At 43.3% G+C, this 19,498-nt stretch overlaps 1 protein-coding gene and 1 long non-coding RNA gene across 2 annotated transcripts; one reads left to right on the top strand and one right to left on the bottom strand.

The window, feature by feature from the left end:
- Positions 1–890: 890 nt before the first annotated feature.
- RBM24 (RNA binding motif protein 24) lies at positions 891–13,116 on the top strand. The gene is made up of 3 exons (XM_049655012.1): positions 891–1,143; positions 2,534–2,588; positions 9,466–13,116. The coding sequence occupies exons 1-3, from the start codon at positions 1,026–1,028 to the stop codon at positions 9,827–9,829; spliced, it is 537 nt and encodes a 178-aa protein (XP_049510969.1). The 5' UTR covers positions 891–1,025; the 3' UTR covers positions 9,830–13,116.
- Positions 3,443–9,474, bottom strand: LOC125939540 (uncharacterized). The gene is made up of 2 exons (XR_007463086.1): positions 9,140–9,474; positions 3,443–6,712 (listed from the first exon to the last, which is right to left on the bottom strand). It is a non-coding gene; the product is annotated as an uncharacterized LOC125939540 (long non-coding RNA).
- Positions 13,117–19,498: the final 6,382 nt, after the last annotated feature.

Raw genomic sequence — 19,498 nt, 5'->3', positions numbered from 1 at the left:
GGGGGGGGGGTCGGCGTGACAACGCTAGGAACCCCGCGGACGCGGGCGGCGCTGCCCCTTTGGCCCCGGCTGAACTGAAAGTTTGCGCGCGGCGTTGCCGGGGGAGGGAGGGCCGGCTCCTGCCTCGCGGGGTTCCGAGGGGATCCAGCGCCCCGCGGTGTCACGGGACGGGCGGAGCGGGGGTGGAAGGAGAGAACTAACCAGTGCTGGGTTTGCGGGTGCGCGGGGTTGGGAGGGAGGGGCCGCAGCCCCTCGGAATCGCCCTCCCGGGTTGGAGGCCGGGCGTTAAGCGCGCTGTTGCTTTGTAAAAATGCGTGTGTCTTCAGGCGTTCCGGTTGGGGCGGGGAGGGGACACCCCAGGAGGTCTAGGGCTCTACTCCTGATGCCATCACTCCCCCCCACCACCACCACACACACATACTTTTTTTAAAATGCAAAGATGGGTTCTTTAAAACGAAGATCCTGTGGCTCTTTGCTGAACTGAAAGAGAGCATATTAAGCCCCCTGGGGATTTAAGCGTGCAAATTCAGCTGCCGGAGAGCTGGGAGCTCCAGAGTAGGACAATAGCTATTGTCGTTAAGGAGTGCTTGCCGGTGGTTGGGAGCACCCGGCGGATGTGACTCTGGACTTTCTTTAAAGCAAACAGTGCCTCCTAGGCTGGGTAGGGACCTGGGCGGGGTGGGGGGCGGTTGAGGGAGGGAGGGAGGATCGAGAGTTCTAAGATGGAATTCAGGCTTCCGACTCCCTGCTAGGCCCTGCTAGCACCCTTGGGGGTGTGGAGAGGGGCTTGTTTCTTCCTTCCTGTTTTCTTTTCATTCTTCTTTTCTGTTTTCTTTTTTTTTTCTTTCTTTTTTTTTCTTTGACGGGGGATCAAGGAGTAAGTTCCAACAAAAGAAAAAAAAGAAAGTTTAAGAACCCCCTTAGTTTTATCATGAATGACTTCTCCATCGTGACTATTGGTTTCCTTCAGGGGTTGATTTAAGGCTTTGTATGTGTGTCTGTGTGTGTATGTTGCTAAGGTCACCATGGCTGACCGAGCTGCTGCGGAAAGAGCTTGCAAGGATCCCAACCCCATCATTGATGGCAGGAAGGCCAATGTGAATCTGGCATATTTGGGAGCAAAACCAAGGATCATGCAACCAGGTGAGAGATGACCTTCCTCCCCTCCTCCCCTTCTCCCCCCAACTTGGGACACCCACTTCTGAATAGAATGAAGAGGTGGTCGGTGTGTTCAGTAAAGTGGAACCATGGCTAGGTATTGTACCAACACATTAAATGAGAGTCGTAAACAGCTCTTGAAGGAAACATACGTTGTGCAAACATAAATCTTGAGGGGGTCTAAGCAGTTTGTACCCACCCAGACTTAGGCTTGACTCCTCTGTTTCAGGTATGACATACAGTCAGTCCGTGGACTCTATTTTCCAGTTTTCAGCCACTTGTAGATAATTCGCGTGTGGATCGTGGGGGCCAAATGTGGCAACTCCAGCAGGTTATCCTTCCCTGCTTAGTGTTGTCTCTCCTACCACCGGTTGACCTGTGCCCAGAGCAGGAGATCCAACCCAAAGCACTGACCCAAGAGAAGCATAGGGGTGAGGGTGGTGTCTCACCCTCTCACATAAAATCACAGACTATTAGTAATTTTAAAAAATGGGGAAATGTCAAGACACTGACACTTAGAGATGGGAAATGTTTTATTCCAACGTCATGCAGCTAGCAGCTATCAGTGGGCAAGCAGGCTTTTGTCCATGTGAAAATTTGACCTTTTGGATTATTTACAACACTGCCCTTTGCCTTAGCACACATAATTAAGAGCTGAACTATTGACCAAATGGTAATCTTTTTCTTGGGTAAGCAACTTTGTTTCATTATATCTTGTTCTCTTCACTCAAATCTTTCCATCTGAAATTTTGGAAAGAGGTTGACACTTTCATGCAAATGGATTTGCTAGGAAATGAGATTGTCAAGAAAGTGAGTGCATGTGCCAATATCTGTGAACATTCAAAAACACGTGTTTGTCTGCGTGTGTGCTATCCAGAAAAGGAGACTTGGTTTGGGGGAATTTTTAATACCATAATCCGTAAAATCTGTAATCTTCCAAAGCATTGTCCAGCAGGTTCTAAATTAGACTTTTTACAGATCATGATTCATAATTGCAGGAATATTTGTGACTTGTAACTTCATTATCAAGTCCTCTTGTGTCTGGTTTCATTCCACAAGAATTTTTCCCTGGTCTAATTTTCTAAGGTCTTACTGTATGATTGTCAACTAAACTTTGCAGATAATTTTTATGTCCCCTTTTAGCCCTTTAAAAATTGGGGGGGGGGGGGGGGAATCAATGATAACATTAATAAAAAGAACATATATATATGTATATATATGTTTATAAGTTATATATATATATACTTTACTTTTCTGTAAAGTATCCAAAGAATGGTTATCTTTTCTAAGTGAAAGTTGTGATTGCATTTTATATGTGGGAGGAATAAATGCCTAACCATGCACAAATCGAGAATGTGGTCTGTTTTATTGTTAGGTTTTGCCTTTGGTGTTCAACAACTTCATCCAGCCCTTATACAAAGACCTTTTGGGTAAGTCCATGAATCCGGCCCTCCTGAGTTTTGGTAGCTATCATTGGTTAACCTGCCTCTTTGTTATATACAGACAAGACCATCATGTCACAGAAGGTTCCTTGTGATACTATTTATATATGTTTGTATATTTTTGATGCTGATAATATATTTTTAGATGAGTCAAGTTACTGACCAAGTACGCAGCCTCCCAACCAGACAAATTTTGAGCTTATGATTAACAAAACAAAACACAAGTACCAGGTATGACTTGTGTACGAGACGATTGTGTCCCGGCACTGTTACTACTGTTCAACTTGACTCAATTTGATTTATCTCTTTCTAACCTGACAGGGCTCGTACACAGTTAAGCTAACTGATCAGAAGGATACGATGATAAAAGGTGGAATAGTTCTGTTTGGAATTAAACTCTGTAACCAGTAGACTCAGACACACAAGCTCAGATGGTGATTAACGATGCATGGATGTTGGTGTTGGTGTTTTCTTTTTCACAATAGTCAATAGACCTCCGTGTGCTGTATTTTATTTATTACAGTAATGAAGTGTTGATAGCTAAACTGTGTGCTTTTACTTAATTGAAAAGAGCTGTAGTGAAAGTGTTTTCTTTTCCTCGGGGAAGGGGCTCTTTGTGGTTTTGATTTTGGTGGTGGTGTTGAGGAGTGTTGACTTTTGACTTTGCCATGGGAAGCAAAGGGCCTTTTTTTTTTTTCTTGCTTTTAAGCTATAGCCTGTGACTTCCACTTAACCATATTTTTGTAGTGAGTGCTAAATTGTGTGATTTCCCTCTGTAAGAATACAGATTCATCGCTTGCATGTCCTAAGTTTCTGTTTTACTGGGGAGTTTTCTGGGAATGGGGTTCTTTCTTTTGCAATGTGTATCCACTTTTAGGCCTTCTAATTTAAAGGTTCAGCAACACTCTTCAGGTTTCACGGACACTAGCCAGTTTTTTTTGAGTCACGCAGCACTCACTTTTCACCTTTCGGACCCTAACTCAGTTGAACAGGCTGCTCATATTTGTGTTGTCTCTCTGGGCTCTGGGGTTTCCACCTGTTCTCACCCGAGCTCCCTTATTTCCCTTCCATTCAGACATCATTAAGTGGGTGACACCCCCCCCCCACCACCACCACCTAGATGTAGGCAGACCACTTAGAGCCTGTGTTGGCTGTATTCTACCTGAGGGACACTGCTGGGACTCTAGTGCCACAGACTTCAACTTCCTTTTTAAATTTTCTAACTGTTCAAGGAGTATTTTATCCTCAGCTATAGTTTCTTCTCTGGCTTAGCACCTAAGTATCTATATGTGTAACCTGGAAGGTCAGATTCCGTCTACATAGATAGATAGAGATCTATCACATGTGTCTCCAAGAGTAGCCCAGGACAAGTAATCATCATTTGACTTGGAAAGGTCAAGTTATATTTTCCATGACCACCTTCTTATAACCCTCCCTTTAACATATGGAGACTTCACCTTACCACCGTTACTTTTTTAAACTGAGGAAGAGTATTATTTCCGTTATGATTAGAAAGGGCCTTCATATATCCATAGCTTTTTATGAGATGCCTCATCCCAACCATCCTGGACACTGACAACGCATTGTGGGTTGATGGGTTCAGCTGCTTCTGTGGGTTCTCCCGCTCATTGGTCTAGACCACGTGTAAGGTGGGATTGGGGAGGAGAACATACATATTAAGAAGTGATGATGAACTTAGTCATGATCTCATAATAAGATTCTTGACACAGTTATATAGCTAAATCATCAACAGGTATTAGCATGTTGTTGTGTTTTTCCTGTGCCAAGTGGGTGATACAAAACAGGGAGACTGTAGTTTGGGAAGCAAAACTAACACAAGCCAATCAAGAACTATTAATTGCTAAATTACTTGGCATTGTTTTAAGGACAAAAGGAATTCAGAATAGCAAGAAAACAGGTGAATTGGAGGGGTTGGACAAGGCTTCACGGGACTTGACCTAGTCTCGGACCAGTGGGTATGTCCTGGACAGGTAAGAGGAAGAAGGGACAAGCCCTGAGGGGTATAGGATGAAGCGAGCATAAGCACAGGGACAGAAGAGAAAAGATTTAGTGCGTGGAGAAACCAGACCATTGATGGAGGGTCTTGGGAGCCAGACCTAGAAATTTGGACTGGCTGTGGTAGTCTGCATAGATCCTTGAGAAAGAAAGTAGTGTGAGAAAAATAAGAACAACCAGAATAAAATGTCCTATGGAAAGTTTAAGTCAAGCATGCTTTGATAGTGATGTTTTGTTTTTCATCCCTGCTATTATGAAGCTGTCTTTATAAAGGATGGTGATTATTACTGTTTGCATAAATTGTTTGAACTTGAGATTCTTATTAGAAATAGATAGCATTCCACCAGGTGGACCAAGTGAGTCCTCTCTTTTCTGTTTTAAAGGGTTCTTAACACCGCTCTAGTTCCCAGAGCCTGTACCCAACAAATCACACCTGGTCATTCTAAATTCTGTTTGAATGCCACATGTTCTTATTTTAGGCCTGGAAAGAAGCTTGAGAATTTTTAATCTTCCTTGTTTGAAATTCTAGCATCTGAACTATTTTTCTTTATGTGGTCCTTAAATGGCCCCCAGGTTACTCTGGGCTCTTCAAGCTAAAACCTTGGCTTGAAAGAATTTCTGATGTGACAGAGTGGGCAGATGTGTAGAAACGTGTACATTTGCTAAACAATATCTTATATATTTTTTTTCTGTTTGAAAGAAGCATTTTCTTATTGAAGATAAGAAAGGAAAGATTATGGGTCTGTGAGTAGAAAATAATAGGGTAGGGGCACCTGGGTGGCTCAGTCAGTTAAGTGCCCGACTCTTGGTTTCCACTCAGGTCATGATCTCGCGATTTGCGAGTTTGACCTCCACATCAAGCTCCACGCTGACGGTGCAGAGCTCGCTTGGGATTCTCTCTGACTCTCCCTGCCACTCCCCTGCTCGTGCTCTTTTTCTCAACATAAATAAACTTAAAAAAAGAAAATTCTAGGCTAGGTTAGATCAGGTTGAAATACCCTTAAACATTTACTCAGTGTACCTTTAAGTGCTGAGTTTTATGCCAGTTGTGTGAGCACTGTACTAGAGACTATACTGTCCAGCAAGGGGGGCAGGGGAGACAGTACCATTAAGTGAACATCTGCTGTATGACCCAGTTCTAATAAAAGATTTACGTAAGTCATGTAATAGAATTCTCAGTACTTATTTGATGCAGGCTGTTCATGTCAGCCTGTTCAAATGGCCTTTCCGTGGGTGAAGAAACTGTGAGACAGAGACGTTAATTAACTTTCCACAGGGCTGGTAAGTCACAGAGTCTGGTTTCCAGGTTCAGAGTCATGGTCTCCCCGACCTCCCTCAAGAGCGGTGTTCTTTCCTCTGTGTCAAGCTATAGCCAAAAAAGACACAGTTCCATTCTCCCTTGTACTCTGGTAAGAAAACTTGAGAAACCCCCAGAAGGGCTGTGGCTTCAGACAGGGAGGAGAGACAGCAGGTTAGTGGGACCCAAGAAGTCTTCATGGTAAAGGTGGAAGTTGACCTAGATTTGGAAGGATGGTGGGAGGATACGGTACTCTTGTATGGAGTGCCCACTTTATTCACCATTGTTAGGCTCTTTGCGTAGATAATGTTATTTAATGCACGGCAGTTCACGGTTAGAAATACTAGATTCATTTCACGTTTGAGAAAAGTGAGACTAGAAAGTGAAACAAATCCCCGAAGGCTCCATAGCTGGTGAGTGCTAGAGCTAGGGTGGATAGGACTTGGATTTCAACAGGTGGAGATGGCAGTGACGATTGGCATCCCCAGCAAAGGGACAGCGTGAGCAAAGGTGAGGATCTAGAAACGTGGGGCATGTCCAAGGAGCACTGAGGAGCTCAGCTGACCTGGATCCAAGGAAAGGTGGAAAGAAATACTGGAAGAAATAATTTGGAGCCAGAAGCATGAAAAGCCTAGCATGCCAACGTTTCAGAAATTTGCAGTTAGTTTGGTAGGACCTTAGGGGCCACCGAGTCCTATGGACAAGTGAATGAAATGAAGACTTTGCCAGCAGTCTGGTGATAGATTGGAAGAGGAGACCAGTTAGGATGTCCAAAGTCACGAAGAGATGTCAGAGGGACCTGAAAAAGAAGGAATGATGTAGTCCATTTTCTTTGGAAATTGCCCGAGGTATCTGCCTTGCTCTTGTGCTTTCCTAACCTTAGCTAGGGACGTACACGGTACAATTGATTGAGGGAACGGACACCGGTAGATATCTAATTGGGGGAGAGGTTCCCAGATCACCTTCGTGGGCTCCTCAAACTAACAAAAGCCCTCCTAATGCAAGATCCTTTTCAGAAGCATCACCTTTCCCTTCAGTCCTTTCCTGCTTTCCTTCCTGAATTGAGATATTTTAGGCTCTCCGTGGTCTTCTGGGTTCTCCTTCTCCCAAGCCTCTAACAATTCTGGGGTTTCGTGTGCCTTCCAAACATATTCCTAACCCTTGCCAGACTTCATGTTGGATTCTGATAGTCCAGGGAACTCTACACTCTCATTGGTTGGCATTATCAAATGAAAGCTATTAATGTGAAATCAGTGCAGAGACAAGAGTCCCGTAGGAAACGCTGCTTATCTTTAGTGCATTCTAAACACACACACGCACGCACACACATTTTTATCTTGCCTGTTTGTAGGCTAAACTTATTTTCCGTCACCACCTTCATTCAAAGATAGGACCCTGGTCACCATCATGTTGTCCTCAGAGCTTTGGGAGTACAGGGGTTAATGTTTCAGTATCAGTGAGATTCATACTGGCTGGCCTCTGCTGCTGATAGATGTTTTACTTTGGCCTTATAAAGACATTTTACCCGCTGGAAACCCTTGTCGCATGACAGGATCAAAAATAGCCCTGCCACAGCCCCTGCTGTCCATCACCACATGTAAACTGGCATGAGAGGGCAGGCTCTCTTAGCCGTGTCTGCACATTGTGGACACGGAGGCCTCCAAGGACAGGGTTTCATAAAGCCACACCTGTCGCTGTGAGGGAGCCAGTCACCTGACCTACAGGCAAGTTTTGAGTATGTGCATGACCGTGCGTCTGGTTTCTGACAAGCAATTAAGAACATGTCTAAGTGTCCTTAGAAACACTTGATGACGTCGTTTCTCCTGGCACTGGGAAAGAGCTGCGAGTCTAGTAAAATTGAGTGTATTTTTATCATTGGGGTCAGAGTTCACCACCCTCTGCGATAAATTCATCTTTTCCATGGATGTTCGTTAATAAGTACTTTCAGTAAAACTCCGAAAAGGCAAAGCAAAGTCTGTTTTCGAAAATCTCAATGTGAAGTTTTCGGCGTTGAGTTCTTTAAAATTCTTTAAAGATTGTTAACTGTTGCTTGTACTTCCTGTAACTTGGCTTTGCCCACAACCAGATGGCATCATAGTGTCATATTTTTAGAAATATAGGGGGTTTTGATGGAGATTGCTTTAAAGAAAGATGAAAATAAATCAGATATTCATGGTAGCATTTGAAAGGGGCAGTAATGAATCGCAAGAGTGAGAGCTGAAATGCATGGTGTTTTTTTAAATACCTCTTGTGATTTATTTTTTTTAACCAAATTAACTTTTAAGTAAGATCGTTGGGAGTGTGTCTTGACGTGATCTCTGAACGTATAGTTTTTAAAGGGACTTGATTTTGTTTCTTGAACTTTTACAGGATAATACATAATACAATTGATTCGGATCAACTATGTATGAGTAGGGGCAGATGTAAAACAAATACGCCAATCTATTGGTTGATTTGGAAGATGAAACGAGTATTTGCACACAAACAAATATTTCCTTACTCATTTTATTATGTGAACCTTTTAAGTTTGTATGAATTTTGGAACTATTTAGTTGTGTTTCCCTATTCCTACCTTTTCCCTCAACCTCATCATTTCCCCAAAACCCCTTCTGTCTGTCTTGCATAGAGATAAACAAGCTGGCTGACCTTCAGGTGCCTGATAGTCAAACAGGTTTGATTGACCCTTGTGTCCTTATGAATTTTACGGAGAGAAAGAGAGAAAGAAAGGCAAAAAGCGTGCTGCACATCTCTTTGGGAATCACTGCCGTGAATGTTAATAGCATTTCTGTAGCTTCCCACAACAGCCTCTTGTGATAGAGTGAGCTGCACTACAGTTCGTTTGAGAAGTGTGATTCTGCTGTGTTTACCACACTTGTGAACTTTTAAACTCCTTTTTTTTTTATTTTTGTCGCCTGCTTCTTTTATCATTATTATTTTTAATAAGGGTGACTGAGGTTGCAGAGAGATTAATGTGTGCTGAGTCTGCATAGCAATTTCAAGTAGGGTTGCCATGATAATAAACATGTGGATTTTGTGGAAATTGAATGTGGGGAACTCGGCCAACCCCCGCCCCCCCCCCCGCCCCTCCACCTACGGAATTGGACGATCACAGATTACCTCTGGAGTCCTATATTCACAGCTGAGAATTTTCCTATTTGCTACGCAGTCTTATGAACCGATCACAAAATTCTCCAAAGCCTTCCTCAATTTAGCAGGTGTTAAATACCTCTCATGTGCGTAAGCCCTCATGAACCTTGATTTAGTCTGCAAACTTCTGCCGAATGATCGAAGTATTGGCCCTCGAAACGATCATAACTCAAAGTTGGCAGCAGGGAGGGGTGTCATCCGATTTTTGTCGCTGAAGCCCTCTCGGGGCGCTCCGCGCCTCCGGGCTACCGCCCGAGCGCTCCGCCCCGACCACTGGAAAGGAGATATTGTGGCAACCCTATGCTCGTAATAACCACTAAATCGGAGTCTGTCTGATCTCTGAACGAGCCGCGCTGGCGGGCGGGAGGCGAGCGGCGCCTGACTCGGTGTCCCGTTTCTCCGCAGGATCCCCGCCCACTACGTGTACCCGCAGGCTTTCGTGCAGCCCGGCGTGGTCATCCCGCACGTGCAGCCCACCGCGGCCGCCGCCTCCACCACCCCCTACATCGACTACACGGGCGCCGCGTACGCCCAGTACTCGGCGGCCGCCGCCGCCGCCGCCGCCGCCGCCGCCTACGACCAGTACCCGTACGCGGCGTCGCCGGCCGCCGCGGGCTACGTCACCGCCGGGGGCTACGGCTACGCCGTGCAGCAGCCAATCACCGCCGCCGCCCCCGGCACGGCCGCCGCCGCCGCCGCCGCCGCGGCCGCCGCCGCCGCCTTCGGCCAGTACCAGCCGCAGCAGCTGCAGACCGACCGCATGCAGTAGCGCGGCCGCGTGGTCGCGGTCGCCTCGCGTCCCCTCCCCCCCACACACAGTTGCCCGACGTGTAGTAGGTAAGGCGAGTTCACGTTGACTTACCAGCTTTAACAAAAACAAAAAACAAAAAAAGCGCTATGCTATTGTGAAACAGAATCCTCCTCCTCCTCTTCCTCCTCCTCCTCCTCCTTTTTTTTTTTTTTCCTACTCCAGTAAGTGTCGTAGTTGAGAGAGAGAGGGGAGTGGGCGCAGTTTTGGAAATCGATCCCAAAGAGCCTGAGGAAAGGAAAGGCCGCGACGACGCGACGGTGGCAGGGGCAAAACAATGGAACTTCACTTTTTCTAACGGGATTTTTTATTTTGTTGCTCTTTTTATAGTATCAGGGAAGCAAACTGCCTTTTACAAGTTTAGGAGATGCTATTTGAATCTAGTCGAACCAGGGAATGCAGAGTGAGCAATATGTAGCTTGAATTACCTTTAAGAGCAGATTTCAAACACACACACACACACACACACACACACACACACCACAAAAACGGTGAACGCACTGATTGTCATTTTTAGCGGTCACGAGGGCCTCTAGAACTTCTTCAGGTAAGAAGATAACGTTCTTACCGTCTCAAAACATGGGCATCGAACAATCAACCTAGGAGCGTGGCAGTGGGTGAAATGGTGGACAGGCACCAAAGCTATTTTCTCATCTATCCTGTGGATGAGCGGGACTGTGGGGCAAGTGATGTGGAATTAATGGGTGCAGCAGCTGTACAGACAATCAATAACACACACAGTTCTGGAAAGAACACATCACTTGTGCTTGTTTGATGAGCTTGTCACATTCTAATCCCTCTCCCCATCCTGTTTCAATTTTGGGAAACTTGTATCTGCTGGTGTCAGCAGTTCTGATTCTGAAATAGGATCAGGCTTTTACTACAACAGCCTTCTCTTTCTATTTATTGTGTTGACTCGTGGCTTACGACTAAAGGCAGGCAAAGTTTGCAGACTCCAAACCCTTAAGAACTGTCTTAAGGACACGTATTTCCTACCCCCCCCCCTTTTTAAATAATTTTACACTTTTTAGTATCTATTTCAGAGTCATATTTAAAACTATTTATTAGTGAACACAGTACACGAAACAACAAGGTTACTGAGATTATAGTTCTTCAAAGGTTACCGATAATGTGGTTTATACTGTGCCTTAATAGTAACGCTATTTAAGATATTTATTTTTAAGTTTTACTATGCTGCACTCTAAAGAAAGGAACTTTAGATGTGACACTGTAAAATTATGTATTCATCTCATGGCATAAATTATTTAGTAGGTCTAGATGTAGCATATTAAATATTAACCTATCCAGCTAAAGATGTTCACTTGGATTTATTTAAATTCGTATGTGCACTGTATAAGAGAGTATTCTGACATTAACACATTTTAATTTATTTTAGTGTTTAGGGTTTATTTTAAAGCAGATATATTGCTAGTTTCATGCTTCCTTCTCTTAATTTTTGCTCGTGTAGATCTCATTTATTGGTACTTCATTAGTTTAACACTATTCTTCTGTAGTTTATGTAGTTTTTAAATGCTGCTTTACTTTTTTCTTCCAAAACTGCAATACTTGCAATTTTTATTCTTAAACTAAATTGAATACTATTTTACACTGTATCGGATTTTTATACTTGAACAATTTCATACAAGGGAAGACAGGTTAGCATTTTTATGGACTTTCTCCATTATCACTGGATTTACTTTAAGTATTCCCATACTAGACAGTGTTATGTAATGTAGACATGACTCTCCTGTGCAAATTATTTATTCATTGTGTATATTGCTTTATAACATTTCAGATCTTCTAATCTATTCACTTGTATTAAATATAATTTTTAAAAACTTCTGTTGCATCGATCGTTTCTAATTTTGTCATAAAGGTTAGAACAGCTTCTCCTTCCAACTAGCATCCATGGCCATGGTTTACATGTAACATTTTCAGTGAGCAGAAAGCTTCCCAGATGCCCTGTGTTCGTACCTTTTAAGTACATTTTATTAACCCAGGTCTTCCTTGCATTGAGCAAATGGTATAGGTCCTCCCCCAACAGTGAATCCTAAAGGACTGTTCGTGTCGCTGAACATTGCTTACGTAAAGGTCACTTGAAAGAGTGGGCTGCACAGGGGGACAGTCCATCCGAAGCTGGAGTTGGGTAAACTGAGGCTTGGTGTTAGACTCTACCACTTTCTAGTAATACGAATGGAGCGGGTTGTGTTCTGTAATCGACTTTTTGGGTGAGGTTTTCATTGATTTCTCATCCATAATGGGACAGTAATCCCTGTCTCACATGCTTATTTAGATATTAACTAAAATACAGTGTATCAGCTGCTTGGTCCAAGGCCAAATCTATAGTACAATCTTGATAAATGGTCACTGGTAGTAGTTGTGATGCACTATGGTAAAAGCTAACCAAAAAGGAAGTCCCCTGTTGGAATGTTCTCATTTTTAAATTTCTGTGTACAATGATGTGGCAGCATGTAATAATTTTGATGGCAAAATTCATTTGACTGCCATATTGATTGTCTTAAAGGGTGTATGGTACTTCAATTATGGAATAGATTGTTGTTGGTCAGTTGGTCTCGGTACTTACCAAATCTGTGATATAATATCTTTTCTTGAATTCCATTACTTTGCAAAAGTTACGAGCAGTAGAAAGTTGTGATAACAGATTCTATTGTGCTTTCCACTTTATGATAACCAATATCCTGTGTTAGGGCCAACACAGTCTCAAATTTTAATTGCTTTTAATTTTCCGAAGAAAAATAGAGACCAACTTTTATTCCCAGGCTGGGATATTATTGCACCTCAAGGTATTATCTTGGATCAGTAAAATAATTTCTAAGCTACTTAATTCAGTCAGTGCATCAAGGATTATTTTACTGAAAAGACATGTTCTACATTCAATTTTTCAGATTTATGAAAGGCCACTTTTGTCCTCAATAAGCCATATGTTGATTGTTGTGTTTTAGAATGAAACATTATTTGACTTATCGGTGAAGAATACGTCAGACAGTTCTGGAAAAAGCTTGTCTAAAGTAGCCGTACTCAAGAAAACCAAAAGCTCACCAATGCTTTGTTGTAACTTCCTTGGGGGTGTTTCTGATCTATACTAATATCAATATTAGCACTTGGAGACAGGGTGAGGTTTTTACTTTGTAATACCACAGCATATATTTTTCTTTTTTTAATGTTTTGGGTTTTTTTGGTTTTTTTTTTTTTTTTTTTTTTTTTTTTTTTTTTTTTTTTTTTTTTTTGAGAGAGCAAGAAAGAGAGCAGGGGAGGAGCAGAGAGAGGGAGAGGGAGAATCCCAAGCAGGATCCGCGCTGTGCAGGGCAGAGCCTGACACGGGGCTTGATCCCACAAACCATGAGGTCATGACCTGAGCCAAAATCAGGAGTCGGACACTTAACGGACTGAGCCACCCAGGCACCCCACAGCATGTATTTCTAAAAATAAATACAAGTTCTCAGTGTCTAATAAGGAGGGGAGAGTAGCCATGACCTGATGTGTACCGTGGTCAGGCGGGTTGGTTGTATTGGTAGAGGCACAGAAACCAGTGGGTCTGAGAAACAAAGAACCAGCTGCGTCCTGATTTCCTTACTTACTAGCGGGGTGAGCTTGAAGCACTTTACCCTCGTAAGACGTGAATTGATAGTACCCAACACAGTGGCTCTGTTTAGTGAATCAAGTGAATTAATTATACGAGAGCATTCTAAAAATTCTCAAGTAGTAGGCAAATGGAAATTATACTGAGGGAGTATATGCAGTATGAATCTGGAAATTGATCTCCAAGGTCTTGTATTGAATGACCCTTCCAAAGGAGGACAAAACTGTATCTCAAGATGTTATGTTTATTCAGTCCCAACCAAGTAACAGCTAAAATTGCTGTGCCACAGGAGCGGCACAAAAATAACACTGAAAGATAGAAAGATTGCCCAGATAGGGGAAGGAAGGGGAGAAGAGAAGAGTCTCGAATACGTTTCTCTCACAGGGGAACTATATTTAGCTCCTTCCTCAGTCCTGTCAAATATTGTTCTTCTTAATTCCCTCTGAGGCTTGAAAGCGTTCATTAAGATGACAGCCTGAGGTTTGGAGGGGCAGAGGTGAAGAGGAACCAAAAAATAAATAAATGCATTTTCATGCTTACTTTTGTCCTCTCTTCTCCTTCAAGAGTTCCGGGCCGTTTCCATGGAAATTCTAACTTGTTTTGCTTAAGCACTTGGTACAGAAGAGGTTTCATTTGGGGTATTTGTTCTGAGTTGAATTTCAGAAGTTCAATAATGATGTTAGCCAAGTCCTTTAAATTTCAGGCTCTGGAAACCCTAATCGTAAATCGAAATGAGGAAGAAATCAGACAAAGCATGTGTAAGCACTTTAGGAATTTTAGATAAGGGAAGTGATATATATACATTTACAGCGTTGATAACATAAATTAGTTAAGTCTTATGGCACAGTATTTGGTCATCCTTGACCCTTGACCAGCTTCTTCAGAGGAAGAGTCTACAAAGTCCCCTTTTTTCCGGTCACTTGTCTCCTGGAAGATGGATGCCATAGATTTTTAGATCCAGGATGCTACCATTGAGCTATTAATATACTTGAAGTGAGTTGGGGGCTGTGCTTTGTTTTCCATTCTGCCACTGTTGGAGGTAACTCAGATTACATTACCATAGGGATTGAGTACCAAACCTTACTTTTTTCTAGATAACGTGTTCATAAAAGGGCAAATACCTGGAACTGACTTCCAAAAGGAGTTTAAAATACAAAAATCTAGTTTTGCCAAGTAGAAAGTGTGCTTTCTCTCTACTTTAAAACTGTGTTCAGGGCCCCTGGGTGGCTCAGTTGGTTAAGAATCCGACTTCGGCTCAGGTCATGATCTCGCGGTCTGTGAGTCCAAGCCCCACATCAGGCCTACTTTGGGTTCTGTGTCTCCCTCTCTTTCTGCCCCTCCCCCGCTCACACCCTGTGTGTGTGTGTGTGTGTGTGTGTGTGTGTGTGTGTCTGTCTGTCTGTCTCAAAAATAAATAAACATTAAAAAAATTAAAAAAAAAAAAAACAACCAACTGTGTTCATCCAACAGTCCCAACCAGTATGAACTTGCTTCCTGGGTACGTACTCTGATTCCTGGCTCTGCCACCTGTACTGCAGGTGTGTGAGGTACAAGAGATACGGCAGGTGCCTTTGGAGACTCTCAGGGTATGCATTTGCACCCTACACTCACATATGTATATTTTACCATTTGAGAAAAGGGGGATGTAAAAAGGATGTAGAAGAAAGTAATGAGGAAAAAAGGCACTAACGTCAAAAGCATCTCCTGAAAGCATTCCCAAAAGAGGTGAGATGATGCAGTGAGGGTCATGTGGATTGAACCATGTGAGGCAAGGACTTGCCACTAGAGGGGCCACGTATGGGGAAGAGGGAGAGGTGACTTTGCTGGATGGAGGACATTCATCTGGGGACGGGCAGGGGGCAGTCGGTAAACAGACCATAATTGGATATATGGGTTTCTGTTTTCTAGTTAAAAGGCATTTAGGACAAGCGCTGAGTTTTTGAACTTGGAAAGGTTTGGATGTTAAAAAGTTTGAGTTTACTCTTTGTAGTGGAAAACTTTTAGAAACAGGCAAACACGGTGGGATTAGATGAAGCTTCGCCATGGACCTTGCCCTCCAGGAACATGGAACCTTGGCATTCTTCATCTGTCGTCACTCCCCGTTTTAAGCAGACAAGTGAGTCAGAAAAAAAGGATGAGCGAAAGTGTATTTACCTTGCTATCCAGTATACTTTCCTCCAATGTATTCAAACATCATTTGGGGGGCTCCTGGCTGGCTCAGTCTTTACAGCGTACGACCCTTGATCTTGGGGTTGTGAATTTGAGCCCCGTGTTGGGTGTAGAGGTTACTTAAAAATAAAAATAAATAATAAAAGTAAAACGTCATTGGTGGCTGAGCCTCAAGCTCATAATATCGGTATTTGCATGTGCTATGCTGCTTCTGTGCTGATGCTGGCAGATACCTGTTGATGGACCTTTGTAGAAATAATACCAAGTTTGCAAAGGGACGCCAGGAAGAAGCCTGCACCACTAACCACATACCATGCACGGGGTACTTATATTTAATCCTTATAGCAATGTAAGGCGGGTGATGGTATCCCCATTTTCCAGACGGAGAAGAGTGCAAAGGCAGTAAGCAGCTTGCCCAAGTCACCATGTCAGCATGGACCTAGTTGTACCAGGATGTCAAGGTGGGGTGGCCGGAAACCACATCCTGTATGCACACCACCTCACTGTGCTGCTTCCTGACTCTTCCCTTCCTAGCGAACCCTTTGTGTTTCCCCTGGGGTTCGTAAGACAGAACCACTGATTCCCTGTCCTCCATCTGTTACATATAAGCAAGCAACCACTGAATTAGTGGGGGGGACGTTCCTGCACATCAGTATGAATTACTGGAAAGAACGGGGATAGAAGATATCAGACAGGCTGAGAAAGTCTTCAGGATTGCCTTGAACAAATTTGATTTCATTCTCCATCACAGCTGAATTCACTCTTTGGACCTTTAGCCTGACATCTAACTGTGCTAACGTGTATCTGCTTACAATCGGGGCACCGTGTTTAAAAAAAAAATCCTGTGATGCCAATTTTCACACTACACCTACTTCATCACTAATACTTTCAAAACGCTCCACATGCTCTGTCATTGACCCTGTTCGGCGTCGCTCGTGGCATAAATCATTGCCCGGTAGAAAGAGAACGTGTTGGGACAGCATGATTGGCCAATGCGAAGCCAAAGTGAGTGTCGGAAGTCCCACGAGAACACAGAGGGTCAGTACAAAACCTTAACCTCACAGATCCTTTGTTTGGTCTGTTCCCTGTGACCGTTTCCATCCCGTAGCTCCATATCGGAAAAGGAATACCGGTAGTAGTCAACCTCAGATTGAACACTCTTCTCTTACTCCCGTTGTTCACTTCTTTACTGTAAATGGCTGCATTTTGGCTGGGTATCCATTTAAGCCAGATACAGCATGCGATACCTTAAATCCTCACCACCTCGCCGTGGGGTCGGCACTACCATCTTCGTTTGACGGAGAAGCCAACGTAATCTGCCAAATGCACCGCTTGAAGGTGGTTGACATGTGAGGTAAACCTCAGGTCTGGATGATGTCAAAGATCAACCACCATTGGGCTATTTTTGCAATCTCTTTCCGTGTCTGCAGGAATTGTCTGAGAAATTTCAAGGGAAGCTTAATAAACATGCCTTGGGTTCAACAGACTGAGGGACCAAAACCGAATCTAAGGATCCCAAGGCAAGTTACGTGCACAATTAAAACCCTTAATACGAATTGTGTAACATACGTGTCTCCGTGCTCATATTTTAAATTTAATTTCTGCGGTCATGTGTTTGTCATACTGCTAAGGATTAGAATGTTTATTTATCATCGTGACCTCCATCCACTTGTGCTTTTATGGGAAAGATAGTATGATTTATGGTTATGAACTACTATAAAACTGAAGAAGGGTATATGCCAAGGAATATCAATTGATTATAAACTTTTAGCGAACACTGCCAATTTTGATAACAACATCGGATTTAAATTGCAGAAGGTCGTTCTTAAATGTGTGTGGTTCAAGTCCTGTGCCATTATTAGCTGGACTCTCGGTGAAAACTGAGAAGAGCTGAAGGAGGAAAAGAAGAAGTAATGCCAGAAACAGGAGCCACGGCAGCTTGGGAATGGCTGAGCAGGAGGAATGCACTGTGTCCTCAGTTGGACAGAGTTTGAGAGGGGAAGCTGCCTGGCCCAAGAAGTCACTGTGCTTGTCCCCTAAAGCACACATGTGGACCGTCCTTTCCATCCTGGGCATACTGAGAATCTTGACAATTCACGCTTTCGTAACAGCTGCATTTCTTATCATCTCTGGCATATTTCTTCAGCTTGCACAAAGCCTCTTATCTCGCAAACAGTCTCTCTCTGGACCGCTGTCTCTTTCAGCTGCTTAGAGGCCACGGTCCCTTAAATCTCCCAGCTGTCTTTCTTACCTCTCAGCCCTTGCTTCCTTTATCTGTCTATATTTTTTTAAATCTTTCCCAGCTGCCACTTTTGGCACAGTGGTTGTCTCTTGGTTCTCTCAGAATGAGACATTTCAGCATGCTGATGTGGGGAAGGGACAGAACGGCCGTAACAATGCATTTTCAAAATTAGCCTTGCAATCTATCAGGAAAAAAATTTCACCTCGGCTTTCATACAGCCTGCGCGCCATGAATCAACCCGTGCGTTTCTGAAAAGATGAGACACCCCAGAGGCTTGCACAAAGAAAAGCGAGAGAGAACCACAGGGCTCTTAATTGTCCAAAACAGGAAATTTCTCCCCTTAGAAATGCAGATTCTCTGTGGCTGCAGCCTCGAAGAGTTTATATAACACCCTCTCGGTTGGATAAAAAGTTAACTGGCATCCCCACTGCGTACATAAATGTAAATGCTAGAAGCTGGAGAGAAATTTCATTTCATATTGGAGACTATTTGGCTTCTGTTGCAACTACCAGCACCTCTAGGTGATTCCAAACTTGTATAATCAATGTAATTGTCTCTTCTCGGGTAACTCTTATAAGGGAATGTTAGTGGTTCTATGGGGTTACCTGGTTTTCTTAACATGATGGATTCTGAGTGAGAAAAATAATCTTAGTTTGGAAAGGATTTTTTAAAAACTATAGGATAAGGGGTGCCTGGGTGGCTCAGTCGGTTAAGTGTCCAACACTTGATTTTGGCTCAGGTCATGATCCCAGGGTCATGGGATGGAGCCCTGCATTGGCTGTGTACTGAGTGTGGAACCTGCTTGGGATTCTCTCTCTCTCCCTCTGCCCCTCCCCACTCGTGTTTTCTCGCTCTCTCAAAAAACAAAAAAACTATATGATAAGGGCTTGAGGACCTCTACAAAGCAGAAAGAAACAATTTCCAGGTCCCACACTGCTAAGGCACAGCTAGAAGATTCTGGCCTGGCAATTGTCACTCCTTTATTCCCACTCAAAAAAAGGCTCAAAAAGTACAGATGTCTTGGGTAATCCTCTAGTTCCCTTTGAGGTTAACTCAGGAAATACGGACAAATTTGTTCAAATGTCTTTGTGTTGCTAGTATGCTATTAAGATTATGATTCCAAAGAATGGTATCCATCAGTATTGAAAGTAAAACTCTTGATTGTGCAGAAATACTTGCCCACCGTGCTCTGAAGCAAATGGGAACTTTTTATATACTTAATTAAGTCCAGGTTCTTGGAGGAGAGGAAAATCAACAGGCAAGGTCTATCCAAGCTGGATTTACTCCTTTGGATTGCTTTCTCAATCAGAATCAATAGCTGTAGCTAAACGGATTCTGTGGAAATCTGCATCGATGATAGTCTGCCAGAAAGAACAGCTGAACTGATACCCCCGTGTACACACACATCTCCAGATTACAAAGACCAAACTCTTTCTAGCTAGTGCTAATAAGGTATCAGTTCGGATCTTGATAGAAATAGTTTGTGTTGAAAGGATAGAAGCTCTATAACTCTGAAAGATGAATTGGGATTGTGGCATTCCAAAAATGTATAATTTAACTGAATCAGCTCAGTGCTCCTCAGCTCTCGGGCAGACAAATCATGCAGCCAGTGGATGCC

This window comes from Panthera uncia (genome assembly GCF_023721935.1).
Source record: "Panthera uncia isolate 11264 chromosome B2 unlocalized genomic scaffold, Puncia_PCG_1.0 HiC_scaffold_25, whole genome shotgun sequence".
NCBI classification, from domain to species: Eukaryota; Metazoa; Chordata; class Mammalia; order Carnivora; family Felidae; genus Panthera; species Panthera uncia.
The sequence above is the reverse complement of the archived record's forward strand: the minus strand, read 5'-3'. Positions and strand labels throughout refer to the sequence as shown.